General features: G+C 31.3%; 2 protein-coding genes across 2 annotated transcripts in view; both read right to left on the reverse strand.

Annotated features, from left to right (window-relative positions):
• IPO11 (importin 11) overlaps window positions 1-22482 on the reverse strand; it is a 201433-nt gene that overhangs the window by 14576 nt on the left and 164375 nt on the right. Inside the window, exons 28-29 of the mRNA XM_074282418.1 lie at window positions 8709-8804; window positions 3689-3773 (exon numbers count right to left, since the gene is read on the reverse strand). Of these exons, the coding sequence (XP_074138519.1) occupies window positions 3689-3773; window positions 8709-8804 (181 nt within the window). The remainder of the gene's footprint in view (window positions 1-3688; window positions 3774-8708; window positions 8805-22482) is intronic.
• On the reverse strand, window positions 16061-17057 carry LRRC70 (leucine rich repeat containing 70). Its single transcript, XM_074284655.1, has one exon. The coding sequence runs from the start codon at window positions 17055-17057 to the stop codon at window positions 16158-16160; it is 900 nt and encodes a 299-aa protein (XP_074140756.1). The 3' UTR covers window positions 16061-16157.

Below are 22482 nucleotides of genomic sequence, written 5' to 3' on the forward strand. Positions count from 1 at the left end.
CAAACTAGGCAAGCACACAAGCACACTCTCATGATCTCCTTGAACAACTCTGGAATAGATTCTGAGGCACAGAAGACAATGACACACAGACCCATCCAACATAGGTCTTACATCAAAGAAGTTCCTGTGTCGTGTACCAACGTGATTTTGCTTTAAACTTAGAAGCAATCAGTAAATAAATATAACATGAAAGTTAGACAATATATAAGAAAAAACACATATACAAAATGGTATATAAATATAAACAAGCAATTTTCATAGGAAAAAATTCAAGCCATTGCTAACTACATGACAAAATGTTCCAAATCTAATAATAAAAGAAATAGAAATAACAAAAAAATTTTCCCCCACATACATCAAATTGGCAATTTTAAAAGGTAGCTGCAAAACTCAGCAATTACATATATACTTATTATGCTGAGTTTTGCAGCTACCTTCAAAACTAGGTTAAAAAATATAATCCCAATTTAGCTTTTTTTGAAAATTCAGCACATATCTGGAATATCATTCCTATCATCAATTGAAAAAAAATTTTTTTTGTTTTTCATTTTCTTTAAACTAGACTTGGAATTTCATCTCATAGAGAGTGCCTGATAACAAACTGTCTTCTAATATGGGAAATTAGCTACTATTCTTCAAGTTGTAGTCTTAAGTCACTGGGAACATGTAGCTAACTATATATCAGAAAATGGAATCGAATAGAGTTCCTACAGACATTGAGGCTCAGCCATGCTACTGTCAACAATGTCTCCATACTGCTGACATTCACATAAAACAATGTGACAATCATATAAGTAGCAAGAGTAATGTAACCCACGATTCTTACCTAGCAAATTAATTTGATACGTAGATATGGTCAATTGTGTTTTTCTCTCAGTCATTCTACAAATATTAATTAGATTCTTATATTGCTGATCTCAATGATAAGTGCTAAAGTACACTTCAGGTGTACTTTAGGTATGATAATGAAAGGAAAAGATAATCCTGGCCTTCACAGTGTACATTCTAATGGCTGAGATATTTTAAAGTGATAAGTAAGAAATCCATGGGTTTCTTACTCTTTTTGATGGTAACTTCTAAATCCTGCTTTTCTTCTTCTAAGTTTAAAAGTTTATGTATTTTCACATTGTCAGACATACCCATGATCAAATGTAAGTATATAATACTTTCCCACAATTCTAGATTTTCACTGGCAGTGCTCCACTTCAACGGAGCAGATGGCCAAGCAGTAACTATATGGTCAAAGGTAGTTTTTTAGAGTTCACATTACATATTACAACACTATTTTGGGGGGAGAGGAGGCATACTTTGTGACTGTCAGTTTTAATACCAACTTTTTGCTTTAAATAATTTATTTCCACCTGCCAGTAAACATTTATTTATATATATATTTTCCTTTGAAACAACAGCATAAGCCACCTTTAGATTATCTTAAAAAAAAAAAAACCTTCTATTCTTAAACATGTCATAATATAAGAGTGACAATGCAGAATAAAAATAAGCCAAATTGGTGCACGATTATCAAGATTTTAGTGAAGAATAATACATAATTAAGTTATAAACAGTATATCCCTAATTAAATTCACTCAAAAAATTTGCTATGTTATCTTTCATATGTTATATAGCCTTTAAATTCTGAATACATGATTTACTGTTCTTAACAAGAATCTATATCAAAAGATTAAATCTTTTTGGATTTAAAAATTAGTACCTTAAAAAATAAAGTTGTTCTCTGGGTGCTAATTAGCTTTAACTATAATGATAATGATAAATAACTTTTAAGAGTATAAGCCATAAATCATATTGAGAAAAATGAATGAAATATATATAATCCAATTAATATTTTTCAAAATATATTATTCCAGTGTTTTACATAAAGATATTTTGATTAAGGCAAAATGTAAGGGTGATTAAAACTCAAATAATTAAATACAAACCCCCAGATGGTGTTACTGGAATAAATAATATAATAGATAATATGAAAAGCAGATTTAAATATCATAATTTATAACAGTTGAATTCTAATTCTAATAAACTCCACTTAAGAGTATACATAATGGTTAAAATAAATTGAGAGCCACCTCAGGAGGCTGCTGATTATACAATGGACAGAATTTCAAGTATTTACTTAGAGATTTCAATTCCTATCTAGGTAAATGTTATGCATTTTCATAGGAGAAGAGCAAAGTGCCCCAAAGGGTTTCATTCTAAGTAATGAAGGCAATATAGTTTAGGAAAATTCATATCTGGTTTCAAGATGATGGTCTTATTTTAAGGCAGGGCAAGTATTATTGTCAGTGTATACATATTTCTTCAAGTGTATTAACAACTGAATAGCTCATAAGAGTACAATGTTTTGAGGAGAAATTAAAAAAAAAAAAAAAAAAGTGTGAAGAATAAAATCCCAAACAAAAAGCAATAGGGCAGAATAGACTAAAATAAATTCTTAGATATAAGTTAACAGTAAAAGTCTAATAATACAGGTTTTCAGTTGAGGCCATCCTTTTCTAGAGTGAATGTATACCGATTCAAATAAACAAAGATCATGATATAAATAGTTTAACGAGTAAGATCCTAAAAATCCAAACTAAATTTACATTTCATTTACTATTTTATATAAATTTGAATTTCAAATTTATATTGCAGACTGCAAATTACAAATGACATAATTGTTAATGCGATCTTAGTGTTTCTTGTACTTTTCTTTTTCATTGCAAACTAAATAATCTTTGACAATCACAAACATTTCAAAATAAAAATGGAGGACTGACTACAAGAAATTCCAAACTTTTACTATTTTTTTAAATAAAGAAATATGGATATACATTTAAGAAAGTATTAACAAATTTCTGCATCCTTATGCATTTCCTTTTCTCTATTCACTTTTTGAAAATCTATTACTGACATTCTTTTCTCATCTGTATTACTACCTAACAACATACCAATGCTCAGTAGAAGCTTGTCTTTACAACATACACGTATGATCCAAAAAAAGAAGTCAACACAATGACCATATATGAAAAGGTACATCTGGTTCAATCAAAGAGATAAAAGGTATGCTTTAGCATTGGTTTTTATAAATCATAATTATCGTCACTTTTTTTCTCTGGTTTTCATTGAATTTCATAATAAAGCAAAAATAACTTAGTAGGAATGCTTTATTTCAAGACATTTAAAAAGTCTTTCTGATGCACTTCAGAAAAAAAAATGACTTAGAAGGCAAATGTGAAAATAGGGAAAAATTAAGAATTTCAATAAATTTGTGAAGACAATTCCTAAATATTCATTATAAAAAGTCCAAAACACTGGAAACTCAGACTTGGAAGCAACTTCAGAGATCATTTAGTTTAAATCCTATTTAAACTTTCCCTATTTAATACTCTGAGCAAATGTTCATTCAGCTTTTGTTTAAAGGCCTACTGTGAAAGAAAATGCACTCTCTTGAAACAGCTCATACTACTTTTGAACAGCTCTAGGTTTTAGAAAACTTTGAATTCTCAAGAGGTTCTACTATATTAAGAAGTCATAATTACAATTACATTTGGAAAATTCTTGTTTTTAACACCGACAACATATTAGTCCTTTAGATAAACACCAAACTGTCCCCAACCCCACTCCCCAAAAAAGAGAAATTGTATTAGATTATTTATTAATATATAATATTTGGAAAGGACTTGTCATAACTCACTATTTTCTTTCTCTTGTCCTGTTCTGTAGGTGGCTCTTCATCCTCTGCTACTTTGGGCTCTTCAAAATGAGACATCAACATGCAGCTAAGAATGTAAAATAAAAATCAATCATATGGACACAAAATCAAATTTAAATGTTTTTATACAGCTAACTCAAAAGTATTAAGTATACAAAATTAATGTAAAAGTCTGATGTACCCAACAAATTAGGAAGTGGCTATTCCTACTACATTAAGAATTTTCATTTCATAATTAGAATAACAAATCCTATTCTGTAAGTGTGTATATATATACATATATATATGTGTGTGTGTGTGTGTGTGTACACACACTTATGTTAACACTTCCTAGCTGTGTGACCCTGAGTCTGTCACTTAACCAAATTGCCTCAGAAAAAAAAAAAAAAGATAACATTTACTATTCAAAATTTCAAAAGTCTGATGGAACTAAACTGATAAATAAGTTTATAAAATTATATTTTATAATTTATATTTTATACCATTATGAATGTAATTGATTTAGTAGTTGCAAAATTTCCTATGGGGAATAAAAGGTTTCCCCATTGCCAAAGAAACCTACGTGACCTCTAATTGTAAAAGCAATAGAAAACAATACTCATAATAGTTCCACTGATTCTTCTCTGAAAATCATCACACAAAAAATATTGTCCCAACAGACTTTATACCATTAATATGTGATTTAAAATAATATATAGCTCATTTAGAATTTCACTCCAGACAATTCAAATATCTGGTTTCTGTGTGAGGTTTGCATGTACAGCAGTCACATAACTTCACTATATCTAGAAAAATGTCATATCAATAATCAGTATAATTCCAACATATGAGACATTGCTAAAAAGCGGTATCTGGCATTTATTAGTGAGAATTATGCTTTAAAACTGCAAGGTGACTTAGGGTGCTTAGTAAAGATTCCAGTAAGTCAGAAATTTCTGGATAACACACGCACCACAAAGAAAAAATTCCCATTTCTTAATTTCTTTTCTTATGAAGAAGATGTAAGGATGATCACAGCTAGCAAAGCCAGCAGGAGGCAAAACTAGTTTGAAAGGAGTTAATTTTTGACCTCTGGCTTGAGAAAATTTGGTAGTACTGAAACTTTTTGGGTTTTTAGCAGTTCTCTTGGTAATCTTCTTTTTCTCTACTCACACAATAACCACTCTAATTGAGGTCCTCATCATCTTTTACCTGAACTCTTCCCTCAGCCTCTATAAATCTCTAAATATTCTAATTCATTCTCTCCACAAGGATATTCCTAAAAAACAGGCTATACCATTCCCCTACACCAAGAACTTTAATGATTCCCTATTAAAGACCTTAACATCCTTCACAATCTGGATACAAGCCCACTTTTACAGACTTATTTCACATTACTTTCCTTTCTAGGATGACTATTCCCAATGCATGACCTTCTAAGGCTCTCCATAATAGAACAAGATTCACCCTGTCAGGGTGATCTGGGACAAATTCATTCAATTTTTTTAGATTTTAGCTACCTCATATCCGATAATGGATTTGATAGCCTCAAAGGTACCTAAATCTATGATCCTGTGATTTCATAGTTTAATGTCAGTTAACCTCACATAATTTCTAATTTCAATGAAAGCTCAGTTCAGATGTCAATTGCCACAGGAAACCAATCTTGATTTTCCTAGTTGTAGTCTTTGCCCTCTTATCAGTTACACTGAACATATTTTATATATAATTTCCTATGTATGTTATTTTCCCAACAGAGTACATCAAACTGTGACCTCTCTTTTTAATCTCCATACCTAAATTTCTAGTGTGCAGACATTTCAATTTCAATGTATATCTGGCATCTCAAACTCAATCTACCAAAACAAAGCAAATAAAACCTACTCCATTCTTTCTTTTCTCTGTTAACTACATCACCCAATTTTCTATGTTTCATGTCTTAGTACATACAATGTCCACTTCACCCACACTTCCCATACCCAACCAGTTTCCAAGTCCTATTGGTTCTACCTGTGCAAAGTCATTCAAATGGGTCTGCTCCTCTGGATTAATACAGTGTAAACAACACCATTACCACATGATTAGACAATTACCAAGTCTTCTATCAGGTCTACCTGCCTCCACTCTTACCCTCTTCTTCACACTACTAACTGAAAAAAAAAAAAAAAAAAAAAAAAAAAATTCTTCTTTACATTATTTGGTCATGTTTTTCATCTCTTCAAAAATATGCTGGGCCTGAAAGTCTTTTATAATTTATGACACAGTATCTTTCAGGTTTTTTAATCTTATATACAACATCCTTGAGTAGTAATTTCTGCTCCAGCAAAATTAAATTGAACTTCTTACTTCTACTGGGTGCAACATGTATAACTCCTATTTCTTTTTGTATATAGCTAACCACTTATTCTATTATCTAAACTATTATTTATTTATTTTAATGTGTATATTTTTCATTTAGTTTACATACACACACAAACATACATACATACATAACTAAATGAAAAAAATCCAACCACTTCATTTTCTAGGAGGATACTTAAGTCCAAGAAAGCAAAAGAGGTGAGTTACAGAGCCATCATTTAAATCTAAATACTCCTTCCAATTCAAGTTTTCTTGCCACTGGATTTTTAGAAAATGATTTCTTTATTAAATATTTTAATCTCTAGCTATAGTGATGTTAGATTTTATGAAGTTCTTTCCCCTTAATTTGTTTCTTCTAGCATCCTAAAACACAGTCCAATTTAAAAATGAGCAAATACCATAGCAGTACCACAGCAGCATTTTTTCTCTTACCAAAAAAAACTATGCACAAGATAATTCTCCTAAGTTATTTAATAATGAAAAGGCTTATTCTTTCTGCTATTAATTAAATGAAAACATAACTAATTAAAAAACTGATAGTATTTTTAAACTCAAAATGAGATTAATAGTTTTTAAATCTTCTATACAACTTCAACTTCTTAATTTTCTGGACAAAAACCTGCATCAAGATATTAATGAGTTATATGATACTGTCTTGATTACCCATAATTATAGGCAGAACATAAAATGGTTAATGACATACTTATAAACAAAGATTTAAATTTAATAGTTTAAAGAGAAAAAGAACTTTTGAAAGAATATAAAAATATAATCAAAGAACTATAACTTAAAATATAATTTTCATTATAAGAATAACATTATATAATCTTGTTAAGATGGGTCTTATAAAGGGGTCATATAGTATAACCAGAAAATTTCTTTGCCAATATTCTAAGTACTTAGAACTAGAATTAGTCCTTACGTGTAATTTTTAGCTCTCACATGATTATCCAGAAACCATCTGTCTTAATAACAGTTTTTCAGCTTCCATACATTTCAGTTTAAAAGTATGAACAGATACTTTGTTAAAGAGGTTTTTAAAGAAAATTAATCCAAGAACTGGAAATAATGACTTAAGAAAATTGGTCATTCAGACATTACAAAAGGGATAATTCAGCTTTCAAAAGCAGTAGCTTCTTCTACAGGTGCAAAAAAAAAAAAAAAAGTTTTCTTCCTTGGCATTATTAATTCATTCTAAATTGGGAAAACAATTGAAAATTTTAAAAAAATCCAGGAAAGACTGTCCTTTTTAAATCTACGAATAAACAGGAAGAGGAAGTTAAAAACGGAATTCTCTAAGTAACAATACTTTTGGTTTTTTATTTTGACTTGGCTAAAAGTTTTTTTAGATTCCAAATTCAGCCAGCTATCATGTACTGTTTGTTCAAAGAAAGAAGTTCAGAGCTGGAAGGACTTTTGACTTAAGCTTCATTCATTTTCATGAATAAGAGAACTAAGGCACAAAGTCAGTTATTAATCCAGACTAAATAAATAGTAAAGCCATAAAAATTCAATAAAAAGTTCAATAAACATTTCTTAAAAACCTATAATAACACACAAAACATAAGTGCACTAAGAGAGGTGCAAAACAACATATAATGGAAGTCAGAAGAAGAGTATTACCTGCAGTGGTGAATCAGGAAAGGTTTTATGAATAAGAAAGCAATAAGGGATACATAGGAATTAAACCAGAGGGAGAAACATATTCTAGGCATAAGAAGTAGAATAAGGAAAGACAGGAAAGAGAGAAAGGTTTGGACACATAATAGGCTATAACCCAGATGTCCTCAAAAAACAAGGTTCACTATACTATCTAGAAAAGAAAACTTGATGTCTTCTCATTTTTATTACTTGTTCTTTCCCACTGAACTTTCCAAGTTCAAGGTCCTTTCTGGATCATAATATTATCTTCCTAACTGGTTCATTTTCCTATCTCTGATTTCTCTCTTTTCCCTTTCATTTTACCATTCTAAGTACTACATTTCCTTCAAAATAAAAACTTACACAAATCCTAATATTTCTTGAACTCAATCAATGGTTTGGAGAAACCTAAGTCTGAAAAGAATTTGATGATAATTATTATTTAGAAATAAGGTGACAAAAAGAAAATGTGTATTAAGAGTCATTCTAGGGCTTGGGTAGATATTACATGAAAAGCAATGCCAAGTTCCAAGCTAGGAGCTGGACAAAACCAGGTTAGGAACTAGAACAAGACAAACTAGAAAGGTGGAAATAGGAACTAAGACTGAATGATGGTGAGCCAAGTCAGAAGTGGACAAGCCATCAAGATGATAAAACTGGAGTTGAAGAAGTCACAGAGATCTCTTCCCAAAAAGTGAACTGATAACAGTAGAATCTTTCTGTGAAGTAAGGTTGAAAGTCTTCAAGACCATCTTACTCAGAAGAGGAGGCAATCTATCCCAGATCTAATTTGGACTCCTCACAAGATCATATATATGTTGAAAAATATAAGAATCTGATATCAAATATTGTGTAACTGGTCATACAGAAGCAGAATTCAGAATACTATAGTAAAGGCATGTCTGCTAGGTGTACAAATTTAAATTATCTATCATTCTATATATTATATAATAATAATAATATAGCATTTAATAGATTTAACTATTAACCAGAACCCAGTAAAATTAATTTGCCTGCTTACTCTCTATAAGTTCCTGTTTCAGGATCTTCTGTCATGACATCATGTAGGCCTTCCACTGAAATGTTAATGATGCCACAGAATTTATCCTGGATGACTCTGGAAGAAAAAAAAAAAAAAAAGAAAATAGAAAAATGAGACAAAGAGAAACTAAACAGATTGTTATTGAAAAAAATGTTTTAAAAAGAGAATTTTGAGTTCTTAAACATGTTCCATTAAAAAAAATCCTTGAAATATGTTTCTTCAGGTTTAAAACTGTCATGTTATGAATCACACAATTCAGGAAACAATGATAATTTCAGTAAACAAAAACATTTTCTGTTTAAATTTTGGAAAAAAAAAAAAAAAGATCAAAATGTTTTAGTACACTCTTGAGTAGCAATCTTTCCTCCAGCTAAATTAAATTGAACTTCTTAAATTAAATTGAACGAGTATAATTCCTATTTCTTTTTGTATCTAGCTAACCACTCTCCCTTCAAACCACTCTCATACTGCTGCTTGGATGATCATCTTAGTGCATAATACTCATCTTTCTTTATTGCTTTACAATTTGTAAAGCCCTTTACATGTATTCTCTCTTTGGATATTCATAAAGTCAGTTGTTACTATCCCTAATTTATAGATAAGGCAACTTGAAGGCGAGCATGGTTAAGTAATTTATTTAGGGTAACAGAACTACTAATTTATATAATAACACTCAAACTTAAGTTATTCTGACTCCCAATTCCAACACTGTATCAATTGAGGCAAGCTGCCTCAAGTTGCCATCATTTCATCAGGTAGGCAAGCCCAAGCTAGGGGATTTCTGGATGGCTCTGCCACTCAACCTCTTCCATACTTGTGAGCTTTTGATAAAGTTATGATCTGACTATGGGTTTCAGGAGTATCACCTCAAAAATGCCTCATCCCTTGTATTCAATGAAGCTTAAGATTTCAAAGATCCCTGCCCTTAGCATCTAACAGAATCAGGGACTTGCTTCACACATCCTTGCTATATCTTCCACTCCCTTCTTTTGTCTCCTACTCAGAGACTCGCCTCAAAATGACATTATCACTCAAATAACAACATTATGATAATCTCTTGCTCAATGATTTCATAAAGAACTCTGATGCCTAAGCTGCTCAGAGTAAAGTTTGGTTATTACCTGCCTTCTTCTTCCCAGGTCCCTATCTCACTATGCTTTTTTATTAGTAACAAACTGCCTGTCAAGTTAATCTTACCTCAAACTACTCTGTATGGATTTTGTATTCAATTTTCTATGTGCCTAGTGTAAGATTCTTGATGGCCAGTATAGCCATCCTTCTAGCTCTATCACATAGGACAAGGAATGTCACATATTAGCCAAATTCAAAAATACTTTCTGAATCGCTGAATTGAATGTAACTCTTCTCTAAAACCTCCAATGGCACTCCATTGCCTACTCAAAAAAGGATAAAATCCTGCTAATGAGCTCTTCATGATTTGTCTCCATCCTACCTTTTAGCTTTATCTCATGGACTTAACACTCCAAACAAACTGGGCCACTCACCATTGCACATTATTGGCTCTTTCTCCCAAACAAGCCTGAAATTATCCTTCCCTTTTCCATTTTTCTATCTGTTGAAATTTTTCTATTCGTTTAAGAGTTAATTCACAATGTCCTTCTCCATGAATTTTTTCTTCTTTTCGACCTCAGTCTTCAAGGTTCTTTGCTAGGAAATCTCCTTTGGAATTATCTTCTGTCATTGTTATATATATATACACACACACACACACACACACACACACACACACACACACACACACACACACATATATATATATACATATGTGTGTGTGTTTCCATGTATTAAATTATAAACAAAGTTTAAGTCATTGCTATTACTGTATTCCCAGATCCTAGCTCAGTGTTCTACATTCATGATGCACTTAAAACCTGTTGAATTAAAATGTTACAGAATTTATATGGTCAGTAGTAGTTCTTCATCTGACCACAAAAGAAGCTCATGTTCTTTGAATAATTCTTCTAGGAGTGACAGACATACATTTATTTAATTCTCATCCAATCCTCTTTTCTTATCCTTCTCCGGTTGGGATCTATTTTTGAAAGCGCTGTAGAGAATAAGGATGTAATCACTGTTTATAAAACAAAGTTTTATATTTTCTCTGTCCAAAATTTCTTGTCATTCAAGGATTGGACCTATCAATCGGCCCAAATGACTCTAACCAAATGAGTTTAAACACCTTATAAGATATCACAATCACTGGCTAAATTACTATGAGCTTTCTCATTATATTTTAAACTAAAATTAACTATGGAAAACAAAAAAGATTTTAATTTCATGGTCTCCAGAATAATCTGATAAAAGATAAAATTAAATGTGATAGTGAAACAGTAATCTATTAAAACACAACAAAAAAATTTTTTTCAAGCTACTGATCCAACCTGTGACTTCTCATAGAAACAGAAATTATACATTTAAACTAAAATTAGTATCTCTTCCTGGTACTTTCTAGGGCAAACTCTAAAAATAGCTGTCTTAAATGGGAATACACACCTTTTTACACAATATTTCTCTGAATATTTATGGAAAACTATAATAATAGTTCTCAATTTAATGATAACCATTGGGAAGGAAATGAGATTACAAATGCTTAAGGATATTTTATTCAAGTATAGAATGAAGAGAGAATCAGACATCTAAAAAAACCTTTATTAAACACAAAACAGTGTTTAATAATTTTAGATAAAACAATGGGGAAAAGATTTTACACTTTAAGAAATCTGTTTTAGATGTTTCTACTAACATCAACAATAGCTAATGCTTTATTCTTGCAAATAAGAAAAGAAACCTACTTTTTCTAGAATTATTCATACTAAGGAAATATTGGAATTTTGCCTATGGTCAATTTCACAATGCCTAAAATATCTGGGCTCCCATTCCAATACCTTAGGATCTTCCATTTAATTCTATCCATATACCCTTTGTGCAGCACCTCCCACATTTGAGCTGTCTTTCCCCAAGAAGATTTATCTGTACAGTCTAACAATTCTGTAGGCTTTTACCTTTGTTTTAGATAACTTGGCAATCATTGTTACAGACATGATGTACATACTCTTATAGAAGGCAAAAAGCATAATTTAAAACTAACAAAAATTAGTCATTCTTATAACCATTGAACCTGAAATGCCAGCAAACTTTAGGACCTAGATTTAACTGTTTCAATAGAGAGATAAAAATGTTTTACTTACGTTATATTGTGTTTATTCACCAATTGCAAAACTATGGGTTATATTGCTTATTGCTATCTTAAAACTACAATAACTGCTACTACTATTAATCACCATCCAGATCATAAAATTAAAAATTTTTCTTTCTACTCCTTCTAGCATGAAACTAAAACAAAAACTATGAGAACTTAAGATTGGAAGAAAATTATATAGATTAGCTATATTGAGCATGATTGACACATATGCTGAAGGGTTTTGGTTCATGTGTCTATATTTATATCCATATTTATGTGAATACAGATGGATGTAAAATGGTTTTATTTATTTTTTGATGTTGCCACAAGTGGGATGGCAATAGGGAAGCAGTAGACAAAGAGATTGCAGCCTGGCAACACAATATAGATGGACATTAATCTGAGAAAATGAGATAGAATAGGATTACTTGTCAATATAGAAGAGGTTTGACTCCTAAGGAAAAGGGCCATCAATTCCTGTGAGATGGGGTGAAGGAGGAGAAACTGGGAGGAAGATATCTGAGAGATGTTCAGATGAGGAGAAAAGAATGAGCTCTAAGCAAATAACCTCAATTTCTTCAGTGGCATATGTAAGATTCTTCATTGAAAAAGTAAGAGGGAAGAGATTCTCAGGAAGATTTGAGATAGGGGGACAAAAAAAAGGTATGAGGCTGAGTGTGACAGTGAATCAAATAGTACTATCTTGCTTCAGTGAGGGACAAATTGAAATTATTTAACAAATCTACAGTGGTCTGTCAGCATAATTTCATGGTTTTCTCTAGCTATTTTATTCAGCATCAAGTGAATATGAGCAAAGGAACTGAAGACAGAAGTAATGAAAAGTTGGGGCTAATCATACATCTAACAGGGTAACAAGGGACCCAGATGTCAAGGATACTGTCCATATATCAAGCATATAAGATAATATATTCATTTTATAAGTGAAGAACATGAGTCTTCAAAAACTTATGTTAGATGACCAGACTGTGGATCATAAAGATGGATATAATATTGTTCTTTCTTCAAAAACCTTATAATGTAGAAAGAAGATTTTTTTTTTTCAGCTGAAGATGAAAACACTTCCATCACTTTGAGAGACTACCAGACAGTTTCAAAAAGAAAATAGTAAGGTGATTTTTTCTTTTCTCCATGGTTGGTAAAACACAAGGTTGTCACAGAGAAGAAAATATGTAGAGTCAATGAAAAAAAAAAAACAAAAAAACAAAAAAAAAAAAAAACCACCACAGAAGAGCTAACAATTGAAAACAATCTGAGATAATGGTGGCAAAATATATACATTATAACCCCAAGAGAGAGGTAAAAAGGTCTTTAAAAAATAAGCAATATCTCATAAAATTTAATCAGGTTTGAAAGGGTCCTTTATGAAGAAAAAGTTTGGAGTCTAATATGCTTTATCAGGTAACTGATATTAAAACAAATTTCTTTTCTGCACTCACATTTTCTTTGGAGTATCAGATCTTGAGGTAATGTAGACTGAGGTGTAATGCTTTTCTGATTATTTTTCATGTGTGTGGAACAGATACATAGTGATCTACATTCAGCCACTCTGGGTAACACTTTCTGATAAGACCACCATTAAAAAGAAGCATAATGTGAGTCTCCTAGGCTAAGAGGTTCAAATTTGAGTTTTTATGAAATAACAACTTACATGCAACACAATGCTATAAGGCATACAAATATCTTCAGAATAATCTTTTTAATATAAAATATTACTTTCCACTTTTTACAGATCAGAAATCTGATGACTTGTGCATAGTCACACAGCTGGTAAATATATGATGGAATATTTACTCACCTATCCTTATTTTAAGTCCAGAATTATTTACACTATAGTATGAAAAAAGCTTATATAAAATGCCAAACAGAAGAGATCACCAAAAAACAATATGTGTGTACATATATCTCTATCTATACATACATACATACAGAGAGTGAGAGAGAGAGAGAGAGAGAGAGAGAGAGAGAGAGAGAGAATATTTCACAAATAATGTGTTTTGACTTGAAAGATTTAATGTTTCTCCATAAGGAAACATTCTGGGAGAAAAAAAAAACAAACATGACATGCACAAATACAAATGTAATACCCTAAGTATGATTCCAGACCCAGAGATTTGATTATATAAAAAAGAGAAGCAATTTACCTGTTAAGGAAATTAAATTCTTCCTTCCATCTCCCTTTTTCTTCTTTAAGTTCATTTTGTCCTGAGCACTTGGAATGATCCCTTTAATCACCTTCTCCTTTCCCTCCTTTCCCTACAAACACCCCTAGAGCCTTGGAGATTCCTCTGGGATCTAAACTACATCTCTCTGACCCTTTCTAGTCCTCCTGTACTGAAAGGGGAAAAAGGGGAAAAGTGAGAAACATAAGGAAGAGGGCATTTTGTTCAGGCCAGGGCTGCAACAGAAGAAATGTTCCTTATGTTCCCAATAGAATTTTGAATGCATTTTCCCATTTAAAAAAAAAAAATGGCAACATTATAAATGGTAGTTCCTTCAAGTATATTATACCTCTAAAAGCTATCCAGAAACCCTAACAACTATCTTTGCAATCAGTTGATAAGGATTTATTAAGTGTTTAACTATATTCCAAGAACTCTTTTAGGCCCTGAATAGAAATACAAAGAAAGGAATAATTCCTACTGGTAAGAAGCTTATGTTTTAATATCTTTTAAAGACTATTTCCATGGAAAAATGAATTGCAAATTACATATCAACTACCTATTTAAAAAAAGTTAGAGCACTATTTGCCTTTTCATAAGTGAGAGTTAACGAGGAGAAAAAGATTCTTCAGGTGACTTAATTCAGAATTATGCAATGCCTATTTATAGTTTAACTGTTGAACTTACACAAATTTGTAAAAAATAAATTTCTCAAAAGACAGAAACTACATTAAAAAGAAGAAGAAATTAACATAAGTTAAAGCTTTTCAAATGAGAAATCACTAGGGCACTTTTAAATCAAACAGGTGATAAGCAGTTATATATATAAACCAGAGGAACTATAGTTTTTCAATGTACAAGATTAAATTTTCCAAGTAATTAAAAACTCAAGTATAAAATGAGTACATATGAAATGTCCACCCATAATACATTTGAATTTTTCAATAATCCTTTCTTACAATTCAATTTTCTTTTTTACTTAAGACAATTGTAAATAGCTTTGCCTGTTTCATAAAAACAGTCTATTAATGTGACTTCATCTCTAAATTCTTTTAATGCTATATTTCAGATAGGCTACTTTTTATAATTCCTTTCTATTTTGAGCCATCTCACAAAATTGATCAAATGTATCATGGTCACAGAACTCTAGGGTCACAGGTCTAGACATAAAAGGGACCTCAGAGTCTATCTTGTCCTACTCCCTCATTTCACAAACAGAAACAGACCTGGAGTGAATAGGGTCACACAAGTAGAACTGGGATTCTAACAATAGAGATAATTTCTTTTCTTATTCTTTACAAAGAGTAGGGCGGGAGGGAAAGTTTGAAGCTCACAGTTCTTTAAAGTAAAAGGTAGTTAAAATAAAGATAGCAATTCTTAAAACAAAGCAATCAAATATTTCTGAATATTACTATAAACAAAACTAAGACTAGAGATGGCATCAATTTTTTATCACTTTTAAATAAATACAACTATAGGATACTTTTCTGCTCTTCACTGTATTCTAAGTTACCAACTAATGACTTTGCAGAGATATTTTATTCCATAAATTCTTCAGCTTCAGAATGCTGATAATTCTCTCAATTCCAAATTATTTTGTCATTTTTATAATTTATCGCATGATGAGAAGTCAGAAAGCATTTACAAGAAAGCATTCATTAACTTCTGAAATAATGAAAAAAAGCAAGTGTTTTAGAGGCAAATATTCATATATCTTATAAACATATATATGTAGACAGATATATGAATGAATCATAATTCATTATAAGGGATAATAACAGCAATACATTTATCATAGTATTTAGAAAGTACTCACTAAATGCTCATTATTTTGCTATATATTGCATAATTACTGAAGTATAAAATATCAGAAACCCACTATATCATTTCACAGTAACACACACACCAAAAAAAATTATTATGCATTGCTTAATGAGGCTACAATGAGATAACTAGTATCAAATAAAATTTGTATTCTGCTATTAGATTTGATATGTTTTAAAGGCAAATAAAATCACATAACACAAAGAGTTAAGATAAATATGATTACAAGGCAGAATGTTCAAACAGGATGACCTGTGCCTGACTTTCAGGCAGTATTTGTTTAGGAAGTCCAACTTGTTCCATAACTGTTCTTCCTAATGGATTCTGAGCTCTCACACAAAATGGTTCATTAACACTATATCTAGCTGATTGGTAAAAACTGTAGTATTCTAGTTTATGCTCTCCCGAGTTTTCTTGTGTCTTCAGTTTCTGTCTAAACTGAATAATCTTACAGATCAAAAAAATAATCACAACACAAGCTAAAATGAAAAAAACTAACAAAATGTCAAAAGCCTGATTTAACTTTTCAACCTCCTGTGTACATATGAAAACTGTCTCTTGTGTTAAAAAAACAGTATTAGTTGATGGATCACTACTGTTTTCCACGAGCAAGTTAACAGGATTAAGCTGTATTTGTACCGGTAACGTTGTTGTCTCTGATGGATTCTCAAAAGCATGTTCTTGAAAAAATCTATTGGGAGTTGAAGTAAGAACTCCTCTGAAGGTAACACTCTCAGTTTCAGGCTTTTCAAAATGTTTTCCAAATGTAGCTAATTTATGCCAGGCCATCATTAATGCAATACTTTTGTGATGAATCTGAAGAGATTCTATTGCCCAGGCTGGTGATCCATTAGTTGGAGAAGTTAGGCAATCTGCAAATTCAGTCGACTTAATGTAATGCAAAGCTCTGCCATGCATTGATGGAGGATTCTGACAACAGATGTTCACAGTAATGGCTAAAGATGTTAGCCAGTCACGTAGACTCAACAATTTGCAGCTACAGATCCAAGGATTATAATTGGCTTGAAGATGCATCAATGAAGATAAAGGTTTAAGAACTCTAGGATGCAGGTCTGTAAGATTATTAAATGACAGATTAAGAATCTTTAACGGAGCTCCCATTCTTTCAATTGTAATCAATGCCAATTACTCTGTTTCTATCTAAATGCAGATACATTAAATTGTCTATCAATCTAAGCAAGTTGTAATTTAAATTTTCCAAATCATTATGACTTAAAATCAAATGTTTAAGATTAACTCCACTAAATCTATCCTTATAAATATTTTTGATACTTGCAGTTTCCAGAAGTACATATTTCAGCTTGACTAGTTCTTTAAATGCAAAAAGCTATAGTTAGTCAATATGGTTATGGGACAAAAAGGTTTTTTCCCTAAGATTTTTAACTATACCAGCATTTGATGGTACCTTTCTTAAACTGATACCTTCAAAATATAAAAACTTAAGGTTTCCAATATAAAGAAATATGTTATCTTTGAAATTCTAAGGTCAACCAGATTAAGTGTCTGGAGACTCAACTGATTCCAAGAACAGTGAGACAAATTCTTTGCAGGGTAAGATAATGAACTTCAGAAGCTTTATTACTAGATAATCCTCTTGGAACAAAAGCTATCTGATTAAAGTGTAACTATAAATCAGGAAGAACTGAGAAAGTCCCTGAAATAACCCTGGATCTAAGCACTTTATTAAATTATGGCTTAGGTACTAATAATACAGCTGCTTCAAATTAACAAAACCTTTTGGATATTCACATGAAATACTAGAATTGTCCAAAAATAGTGCAAACAAAATCCTGAAGATTTATCAGTTAATATGGATTTACATAGATTATATAGTTCTACTCAGATATGCATTTTACTTTTAGGAAAATACTTGGAAATACTCAAAAGGTCTAGGCTATAGCAGTTAATTTGTTTCCCAGCATAAAGTGGCAAAGAGATGAACATTCCAGGATCTTTTTAGGAAACAATAAAAAAAAAAAAAAAAAAAAAAATTAAGCTAATAAATAAGAGCCAATAATAGCCAAGCCAGAGAATGTAATCCATACATACCCTGATGCATAGTTTTTCTGTTTATATGAAACATGGCTTAAAAAAAAAAAAAAAAAAAAAAAAAAAAAAAAAGGCAAAACTATAAATAATCATGTTCTTTATTATGCCTCAAAATTCTGCATTTAGTCTATTCATCATTTTCACTGGTCAGGCACTAATACTTAAGTTGTAATGAAAAACATTTTACTTAATGTCTTTTTCTCAACTAAATGAATATTCATATTAAGATCATGAAAAGGTTAAAGAATGTTCCATTGTAAATGTTATTAGTTCTTAGGTAATGATTCACTATTTGAAATATATGCTTAATTAAAAAAGAACAAATATTAACATAGAGACTATCACTGTAGTTAAAATATTTCAACACATTTTCACATCATTTAACAATTCTGATCATAACCTAGCTGAAGTCTAATTAGATCATATTAATTCATTGTGTAATCATGCTAGTTCCTATAATCTACAGGCTTTTCATTACATTTTAATTTTGGGGTCTTCATTAAAATTTTAAATATACTGCTTATATTAAAATTTTAAAAGCATCTTACCAAGAAATAGAAGTTCATCTTATTCGCTCATAAGGATCAGTGAATATATTTACTTTAAAATGAGTTAAGAGATTGTTAAACTCCATTCTTTCACCACAGTTTTTTTGTCCTGGTTCACTCAGGAAACACTGTTCTTCCCACTGGTTCCTCTATAGTGAATGTGTAATACAGAGGTTACCATGGATACAGGAAATTGAGAGACAGGAAGTAATTTTATCTGTTTCTGAAGTTATTTGTTGGAAAGGAAATCTCAAAAACTTATTTCTTGAGAACACAGAGTTAATTTCAGTCCTCCCTAATATATTAGCCCTCCGTCAGAACATGTTTCATACATCATAGTTGATTTTCAAAGAAGTGAATCTTCAAAATTTTTTAGAACATAAAAATATATACAACTATGAGTTATTATACAAAGATGTTCACCAAAAAATTCCATATGTACATTATAGCATCATTATAACACATAGGCCCCTTCAGTTCTAACCTGCTGTGATAAGGATTTCATAAAAATCCTTGATTTCAATATAGGTTTTAATTTCAATAGTGGGCTTAAGAGACTGTTCACTATATAAGGAGCCTATCAATTATTTTCATTCTTTCAAGAGAGCCCTACTCTCTAGCATTGCCCCTCTAATTCAATTCTATATTTTAGACACCTTCTCATTAGGAGCATAATTTATATTTAAAAGGTGGTCATTTTATCATTATAATATACAAAGTACCATAAACTATACTGTCCTTTACATTTTTATAATTATACTGTACAAAGATAATATTTCTCACTATATATTGTGAAGATATTAACAGTGAGAAAGCCAAAGACTAGAAGTATAGATCAAATCAGAAAGATGAAATAGGAAAGTTAAAGTTAACATATTATATTAAAAATTCAGATGAAGGATTGAAAATGTTTTCTTATTAAACCAAACTGGAAAAATACTATATCTCTAATTAAAAAAAAAAAAAAAAAAGTAAACAAATGGGTGAAGTAAACTTCATTCATTAATTCTGTCTTTCAAAAGCACTTCATTTCCCACTCTCAATCTATCATATCCACAAGTCTTTCTTTCTTGATACTTTGGAGAAATCTCCAATCCACTGCTCTGCCCTATTTGGTGGCTGTTTCTTCAGGTCAACTATTTCAGGAAAGGCTCATTAATTATGATTCAGTTCACTTTCCACTCTCTGGATATTTCCTTCACAGCCTTGTCTAACATCATCAGAAACCTTCTCCACATCATCAGAAACCTTCTCCACATCATCAGAAACCTTCTCCACATCATCAGAAACATTCTCCTTCCCTAACCTTTATTCTATAACCTTAATATAATTAAGTGAACTCAAGACATTACTCTTGGATAAAGGACTACAGTATCAAGTCACAATTAAGGTAACTTTCTGACCCAAATGACTCTCCAGCCAACACTCCCCTTTGATATAAGTTCCTTGAGCAAAGGGATAGTGCTTGATACACAGTAAGAACTTGCTGCTATTTGGGTGTGTTTGAAATTTCATGATAACATATAGGGTCTTCTTGACCTTGGTCTTTGGTACTGGTGTGGTTTACTATTTTCTTCTGTGGATTAAGGCAAATAGATTAAATTATTTGTCCAGGGTCATACAAATATGGAGTGTCTGAAGCTAGTTTAAACTCAGATTTTCTTGGCTCCAAGCCAGCTCTCTACTCAGTCACCTAGCTGCCTCCAGCACGCACTGAATGAATGGTTGTTTTTTTTTTTGTTTGTTTTCCATTTAATTTATTAAGTACTTTTTAATTACTAAGTACAATACACTAGTATTGAGGGAAATAAAATTATAAATTACATATGGCCCCTGACCTTGAAGAACAATTTAACAAATAAGAGACTACAAAAATAGAGATGACAGAAGATGGTTAAACACAGGGACAATAATTTAAGTGATCAGGCAAGGAAATCTTGATTTCCTTTGATAAGGTATCACTGTACACAACTTAAAATTTTTTATTTAAAGAAAGGTGGTCAGTTTAATAATTTTCCTGGGGAAGGAATCTTAGATTTATACCTGGCATTAATGAAGCACTTAATACAACACTCCTTTTTCCATAATTATTTGCAGAAAATTTCTCTCGGTAATCATCACCATCAAGTCTGTAATCTTCTTTTATTTTTCCTCATCTACATAACTGGTAATAATAACAAGACTAGTTAAAAAAAAAAAAAAGACTAATGACAACGAACTGTAAAACTCACTTCTATTACCATTTAAAAGTAAGCATGACTACAATTTTTTTAGCTGATTTAAGGAGGGAAAGTAGCTGATACAAAAAATTGAGCCAGCCAGGCTCATGAGCTCCTTTTCTTTTAGCTATCCTCATCTAAAATGTCTATTTACAATACAGATGTCAAAATTATCTTAATTAAATTTGAATATTTAAACATCTATTAGTTTTTTACCTTATGTTAAAAAACATTTCGATGTACATTTAAATTCCTTAGTGATTAGTAATTTTCAATTTTAATTATTTTTTTAAAGTTATGAAAACAGATGATGGTTAATATTTGAATCAATCTGTGATGTCATTGATTGGGTTTTTCCCTCCAAACATGCAAATCATACCCATCTGGTAGAAATCTTATCCATGTTCTACCATAATTTTACCCCAGGGTGCTCTGTAGATCTTCCTTTATGTTTCCCTGATATAGTGAGGATAACAAAAAAGCATCCTTTGCCCTAGCTGCAAGCCCATTTTATCAACTCTTATTCTATTATACATTTTCTTGACACCTTTTATTCCTAGTCTTCTTTGAAGTTTCTCATTTGCAATATGACCCACCAAGATCTTTTTCACTACCTTCTGTGTGATCATTCATTCTCAGTTCTTCAGAGATGGTTTTCTTCCATGTTTTCACAAATATATTTCAAGAAAGATGAAGATTGGCCTTTGTTTCTAGGAAAAGTTTAGAGTTATTAAATGAGCCTGGGATGTCCAGAAGGAAATTGGGAAATTCATCCCATTCTACTAACAAAAAGACAGTCTCTGTCTTTGACAATCTAATGAGGGGAGACAACATAAAATGGAGATAGAAAACTGGGGAGAAATAGGGTGCAAGGGAATGTTTGGCAGGGGTCATCTTATTCTAGAGAATTGAAACCAGGCAGAGCTGTTGATAGTGGAATGCTATCAACAGCCAAGAATTTGGCTAACAGACAAAATCTTTATTAGTTTTAAGGAGAATTTATTGTTTTCCTTTCCATAGATAAACTTGAAATATCCCAAATGAAGAATCATGGGTTGACAGATTCAGAACTAAAAGGAACATTGAAGGTAATCCAGTACAATTCTTTCATTTTATATATGAGAAAACAAATCTGACTGAAGTTAAATAACTCTGCATACAGATGGACATATTACACACACACACACACACACTTTCACTCTCTCTTACAAATACAAATGTATATGTATATGTATATTTATTAAGTGCAAGGTAAGCACTGGTTTGTCAAGAGGATAAACAGTTTTCTTTCCTAAGAAACTTAAATTATAATAGGGGAAGCAACACATGAACACTTTTGTACAAACAAGATACAAATAGGACAAATTGGAAATAATCAACAGAGGGAAGGGGATATGGAGGAAAGAGAATTCTGGGGGGGGGGGGAACAGTGAAAATTCTAAGTTCAAAAGATGAAGTGTACTCTGTATTTGCTATTCTGCCTGATTTCAATTGCATGAAATGAGATACATATAAATTAAGGTGATAACCCTTAATATCATCACAATACTACTAATTCTATATTAGAGTTTTTCTCAAACTCTGTTGGCATGGAAGGCTGGAAGGTAGAGTACTAAACTCCTCCCAACCTCTTCCTTTAGAGGGGCACAAACTAGACTTTTGAAGCTCACTCTCACTTGCACCCCACTTTCCCCCTCACTCCTGCCTTTC

The sequence above is a fragment of the Sminthopsis crassicaudata genome, chromosome 1 (genome assembly GCF_048593235.1).
Source record: "Sminthopsis crassicaudata isolate SCR6 chromosome 1, ASM4859323v1, whole genome shotgun sequence".
Taxonomy (NCBI): domain Eukaryota; kingdom Metazoa; phylum Chordata; class Mammalia; order Dasyuromorphia; family Dasyuridae; genus Sminthopsis; species Sminthopsis crassicaudata.

Coding starts and splice junctions, on each gene's coding strand:
- LRRC70 (XM_074284655.1), bottom strand. CDS start 17,057: ATGGGAGCTCCGTTAAAGATTCTTAATCTGTCATTTAATAATCTTACA.